The sequence below is a fragment of the Sinocyclocheilus grahami genome, unplaced genomic scaffold (genome assembly GCF_001515645.1).
Source record: "Sinocyclocheilus grahami isolate Dianchi unplaced genomic scaffold, SAMN03320097.WGS_v1.1 scaffold1505.1, whole genome shotgun sequence".
NCBI classification, from domain to species: Eukaryota; Metazoa; Chordata; class Actinopteri; order Cypriniformes; family Cyprinidae; genus Sinocyclocheilus; species Sinocyclocheilus grahami.
Genome location: NW_015506684.1, coordinates 101,746 through 107,851, shown reverse-complemented (window position 1 = coordinate 107,851; position 6,106 = coordinate 101,746). Strand labels below are relative to the sequence as shown.

At 38.4% G+C, this 6,106-nt stretch overlaps 1 protein-coding gene across 1 annotated transcript in view; it reads left to right on the top strand.

Moving 5' to 3' along the window:
* ryr2a (ryanodine receptor 2a (cardiac)) overlaps positions 1-6,106 on the top strand; it is a 128,078-nt gene that overhangs the window by 91,285 nt on the left and 30,687 nt on the right. The window contains 4 exon segments of the mRNA XM_016257042.1: positions 583-753; positions 831-890; positions 1,739-2,005; positions 5,928-6,022. Of these exon segments, the coding sequence (XP_016112528.1) occupies positions 583-753; positions 831-890; positions 1,739-2,005; positions 5,928-6,022 (593 nt within the window).

Here is a 6,106-nt window from a genome sequence, read left to right as displayed (position 1 = left end):
CACTCACTCACTCACTCACACACACGCTCACTCACTCACTCACTCACTCACTCGCTCACACTCACTCACTCACTCACACACACGCTCACTCACTCACTCACAGACACTCACTCACTCACTCACACTCACTCACTCACTCACTCACTCACTCACTCACTCACTCACTCACTCACTCACTCACTCACTCACTCACTCACTCACTCACTCACTCACTCACTCACTCACTCACTCACTCACTCACTCACTCACTCACTCACTCACTCACTCACTCACTCACTCACTCACTCACTCACTCACTCACTCACTCACACACACTCACAAACACACACACACTCACGTTTAACTTGTGCACTTTCCATCGGTGTGATGGTTTCTATACTGAGCAAACATCTGTTGGTATATGACCGTGTTAGCCGAAGCTGATCTTATATCAACTACTGTACTCTGGTACAGTGATGCTGTCATTGTGATATTTCATGATATTTTGATTTGTATCATATTATTGAATGATTATGGTGTATTCATGGAAACAAGGTAGATTAAAGAATATTTTGGCATTATGATGGTACCATGTGCAAAAAGGGAGCCGTGTCGGATCAGGAGAGGAAGAAGATGAAGAAGCGCGGTGACCGATATTCCCTCCAGACGTCTCTGATCGTCGCCGCTCTCAAGCGCTTACTTCCTGTGGGACTGAACATCTGCGCACCGGGAGACCAGGAGCTGATCGGACTCGCCAAGAGCCGCTTCACACAGGTACCGCATGAACACATGCTTCTGCTTTAGTGACGTCACGGAGAGCCGTTTGTGATGAAGCTGAACCTGTTCTGCAGAAAGACACTGAGGACGAGGTGCGAGAGACCATACGGAACAACCTCCACCTGCAGGGAAAGGTGAGCTGACGCTCCGCTCATCTGCTCTTCATCTGCTCTTCATCTGCTCTTCATCACACCCCTTCAGTCCTGCGTTTCTGATCACTGCAGAGAAACACATCAGCACCAGTGATCAGAAACCATTTAAGGGTCAATGATGTGACGCTCCTTTTGTGTCCAGATCTGTTTATTAAAAAAAACAAAAAAACATTGATTGCATTTCCAAATTATTTTATTAGCAATTGAGCACCTTTTCCAAAAAGTGCATTTAAATGTTTTTTTTTTAATTATTTAAATTAAATACTTACACATCATTAAATATAATAATTACTTTACAGCACAATTGAATTTTCTTTGCGTCATTGAAACGTTATTTTCCTGTAAAGCTGCTTTGACACAATCTGTATTTTATAAAGCGCTATAGAAATAAAGGTGACTGGACTATAATTTAAAAAAAATATTTGTATTATCATATTATTTTTGGGCAATTACACACATTTGACAAAAATGTTAAATTAATGCAATTTAAAATATATATCTGTATCTAAGTATCTAAATATATTTATTATACCTTTAAATTATTCATCTGTTTAAATACATATTTAAATTCAATATTTATACATCATTAAACAAATTGGATACTGATCTTCTTTGATGAACATATTTTCAGTTTCTGAATTAAAGTCATTTTGAAATTTTGTTTAAAAGTATAAAACCAAAATTAACACAAATATTACATTTGCCAATGAGATTTTTCCTTTGCGGTCCTGTACATCCGCACATGTCATTGACCCTTGATCTCTTGCATGTGTGTAACTTCATCTCCGTCTCATCCCTCATGTGTCCGTCTGCATGTCTGCATGCATCAGTACCGCACTTTACATTTCAAAAAGCTGGTCAAGAGACTCATCATCATCTTAAAGTGGATGAAGTGTCATCAGTCTAAAGCCACGGGTCCAGAAATCCCGCCTCACAAACGTGTCACGCAGCGTCCCGCGCGAACAAACCCGTCCCTCCTGAAGAAGGCCTCGTATGTGGACTTCACCTCTAAACATGTGAAAGCTCCTCTGAAGCAGATCGAGCCGCACAGAGACGCCCACATCAGCCGCAGAAACGTGTTTGCATGCAATAAACTGGTAAGAGTGAGAGAAGCCGTAGATCAGAAGAGCTTTACGATCATCACAAACACAAGTCCTGTGAAGATCCGTTCACACTGACAGCCATTTACAACACACAGTGGTTCAAAGTCATTGATGTTTAATAAGCATTGGTAGTTTGAGGTGACATGAGCTTAACCCTAAAGTTTGACTTCATGCAGTTAAGCAGCAACTAGATACGGCGGGTGAGTATGAGCAGCACAGTGACTGTAAACCTGCAGAAACCTTACATTTGTGATTAAAACATGCATGCTTCTCACTGCTAACGCTGTGCATGTTATGATTCAGTGTCCCACATGGCACACGCGTGCTGCAGCATTCTTTATAGCAACCTGTTTACCATATTCTTCATTCTTTCAAGCAGACATATTTATTTCTATAAATAAATTTAGATTAATCTTTGGGGCTACTAAAGTTGTTCAGTCAAGAGCAGTGCGTTATTTTCTTTCTTTCTGTTGTTGCTTGATTAACATCAATGACTCGGACAATAGCAACTAAATTAGGCTGCTGTCCCTTTAAAACCGAATGCACTGCTGCAGTGGATGCAATGTACTGATACACGTTCTCCCTGCTGTTTACGTGAATACTCGTTAAAACTGACAATTTGACATGATTTTGTGTGTAATTCTCCATTCATGCGATGCGAGAGAGTACTCGTGCGCTGTGAGAGGCGCTTTCTGTGTGTGTAACGTTATGCTTCAGTGTCTGCGCTCAGAAAACCGGACCGAGTTGAGTTCTCTTGCGTTGTCAGGTTTATCCATATGTTTGCTCTTCTCTTACTCCCACATATTGACATTTTTTAACGTTTGATGCAACGTGCAGCAAGTGTATGTTAGCTTATGTCCCGCCGGTTCATATGTACGCATCTAACCTCCGAACCACGCAGCAGATTCCTTCTGAATGAATCTCATCCCAAATCATCCCTCCCTAACGTTTTCATCTCATTTTTATTCGTTGACGAACATAAGAATAGATTTACATCATCGTTTTTGTCATTCAAAAAGAGTTTTAGTTCGCTATCGTCTCGTTGTCGTCAGTGGAAAAAAATGTCGTTGACGAAACAAAATTAACACTGCATGAACTGATTTTTGCAGAATGAATTCAGTCTGAATTGAGGTTCTGAAAGTTCTGTTTATATGAACCCAAATTTTAGCAATCTGATTCGAATGTTCATTTATATGTTTTAGAAAGTAAAATTTAGAAAGTAGTCAGGTTCAAAAGTTGACATGGCTAAAATGTTCTGTTAAACAGATTATTTAAGATTACCTCCGAACCACGCAGCAGATTCGTTCTGAATGAATCTCATCCCAAATCATCCCTCCCTAACATTTTCATCTCGTTTTTATTCATTGACGAACATAAGAATAGATTTACATCATCGTTTTTGTCATTCAAAAAGAGTTTTAGTTCGCTATCGTCTCGTTGTCGTCAGTGGAAAAAAATGTCGTTGACGAAACAAAATTAACACTGCATGAACTGATTTTTGCAGAATGAATTCAGTCTGAATTGAGGTTCTGAAAGTTCTGTTTATATGAACCCAAATTTTAGCAATCTGATTCGAATGTTCATTTATATGTGCGTAATCCAAATTTAGAAAGTAGTCAGGTTCAAAAGTTGACATGGCTAAAATGTTCTGTTAAACAGATTATTTAAGATTTTCACCACCCCTTTCAATCACAATTTCATTCAGAAGTCTTTTCAGTCCAGTTAATAAAGTCAATTTCTGCTACAGAAGGTGCTATAAACTCTTAAAAATAAAGGTTCTTTATTGGCACTGATGGTTCCATGAAGAGCTTTCCATTGCACAAAAGCTTCTTTATAGTGGAAAAATGTTCTTCACACTAAGAAAAAAAATGGTCCTTTTAAAAACTGATCTTTGAAAGGTTCTTTGGGGAACCAGAAATGGTTCTTCGAGTGTAAAAACCCCCTTCTGGAAGCTTTATTTTCAAGAGCTGGATGAACATCACAAGTCTGCTGTGGTTTGATTGAGAGCGTTGTTGATTCTGTTTTCTCACATTTGTTATTGATGGTGGTTTGGACTGAATTTAATCCATATGTTTGCTCTTCTCTTACTCCCACATATTGACATTTTTTAACGTTTGATGCAACGTGCAGCAAGTGTATGTTAGCTTATGTCCCGCCGGTTCATATGTACGCATCTAACCTCCGAACCACGCAGCAGATTCCTTCTGAATGAATCTCATCCCAAATCATCCCTCCCTAACGTTTTCATCTCATTTTTATTCGTTGACGAACATAAGAATAGATTTACATCATCGTTTTTGTCATTCAAAAAGAGTTTTAGTTCGCTATCGTCTCGTTGTCGTCAGTGGAAAAAAATGTCGTTGACGAAACAAAATTAACACTGCATGAACTGATTTTTGCAGAATGAATTCAGTCTGAATTGAGGTTCTGAAAGTTCTGTTTATATGAACCCAAATTTTAGCAATCTGATTCGAATGTTCATTTATATGTGCGTAATCCAAATTTAGAAAGTAGTCAGGTTCAAAAGTTGACATGGCTAAAATGTTCTGTTAAACAGATTATTTAAGATCTTCACCACCCCTTTCAATCACAATTTCATTCAGAAGTCTTTTCAGTCCAGTTAATAAAGTCAATTTCTGCTACAGAAGGTGCTATAAACTCTTAAAAATAAAGGTTCTTTATTGGCACTGATGGTTCCATGAAGAGCTTTCCATTGCACAAAAGCTTCTTTATAGTGGAAAAATGTTCTTCACACTAAGAAAAAAATGGTCCTTTTAAAAACTGATCTTTGAAAGGTTCTTTGGGGAACCAGAAATGGTTCTTCGAGTGTAAAAACCCCCTTCTGGAAGCTTTATTTTCAAGAGCTGGATGAACATCACAAGTCTGCTGTGGTTTGATTGAGAGCATTGTTGATTCTGTTTTCTCACATTTGTTATTGATGGTGGTTTGGACTGAATTTGAACTGAATGGTGGACGGAATTATGTTTCTACTTTACATTTACATTTATTCGCTTTTATCCAAAGCGACTTACAAATGAGGACAATAAAAGCAATCAAAATCAGCAAGAGAGCAATGATATGCAAGTGTTAAAAAGAAAACAGACAGAATAGAAAAAGAATAGAGCAAGCTTTTTTTCTACTTTTGTAAACATTTAAACAGTGGCCGTAATAAGATTTGTTTTCATGATAGATTTATTCAAACATGAAGACAACTGGTTTAGTAAAAATAATGAATATATAATATAGTGCATATATTTATCAAAGCGCTCATTTCTAGAGTTGTTTTTCTAGCTGACTCTCAAGTTTAAGGTCATGTGACGATACTGATCTCAAGCTGTTTTATTGACTGTTGAAACACTGATTGTTCGATTACTTGATTCATGACTGATCTCAGTAAGTTGTTGCTGATGTAACTAGTAGTAAAGAGGAAGAGATGACCGCTTCACGTGACAACGATCTGATCTGAATCACACATCAAAGAGCCACAAAACAGCATTTATTGATTGAATTTCATAATGATTTGAAAACTGAGACTTTGTTTCATGTCAAGTCACAAAACTTATTGTGATTATTGGATGGGAGGAGCTGCAAATAATGTTTAGTGACAGGCATCAACAGAAAACAGCACAGACTTAAGAATCCATATCAGTATCAATTAAAAATGAGAAATGGGTATTAATGCAGCGCTAGCGTCACACAGCTGACATGCTGATCTGTTGTAGTTGATCCACGTTGTGTGAAATAGACTCTGACACTGGTTTCAAAAAATGTCAGTGCATCTCTAGATAACATACATGCAATAAAAAACAAGAAGGTACAGAAAAATGCACATTGATGTTCATGTCACTTGGAATATGAGTATGTGGACTAGACTCCCATTGTTCCCTGTGCTGCACTTTGACGTATTTGTGTGCTTTTTGTCGTCCACCTGCAGAAAATGCTGGACTACCTGAAGGACAAACGGGACGTGGGGTTTTTCCAGAGTCTGGCGGGACTGATGCAGTCGTGCAGGTAAATCAACTTCCTGCTGAGCGTCACATGACTGAAGCCGAAGCGTGTGTGTGTGTGAGTGTGTGTGTGTGTGTGTGTGTGTGT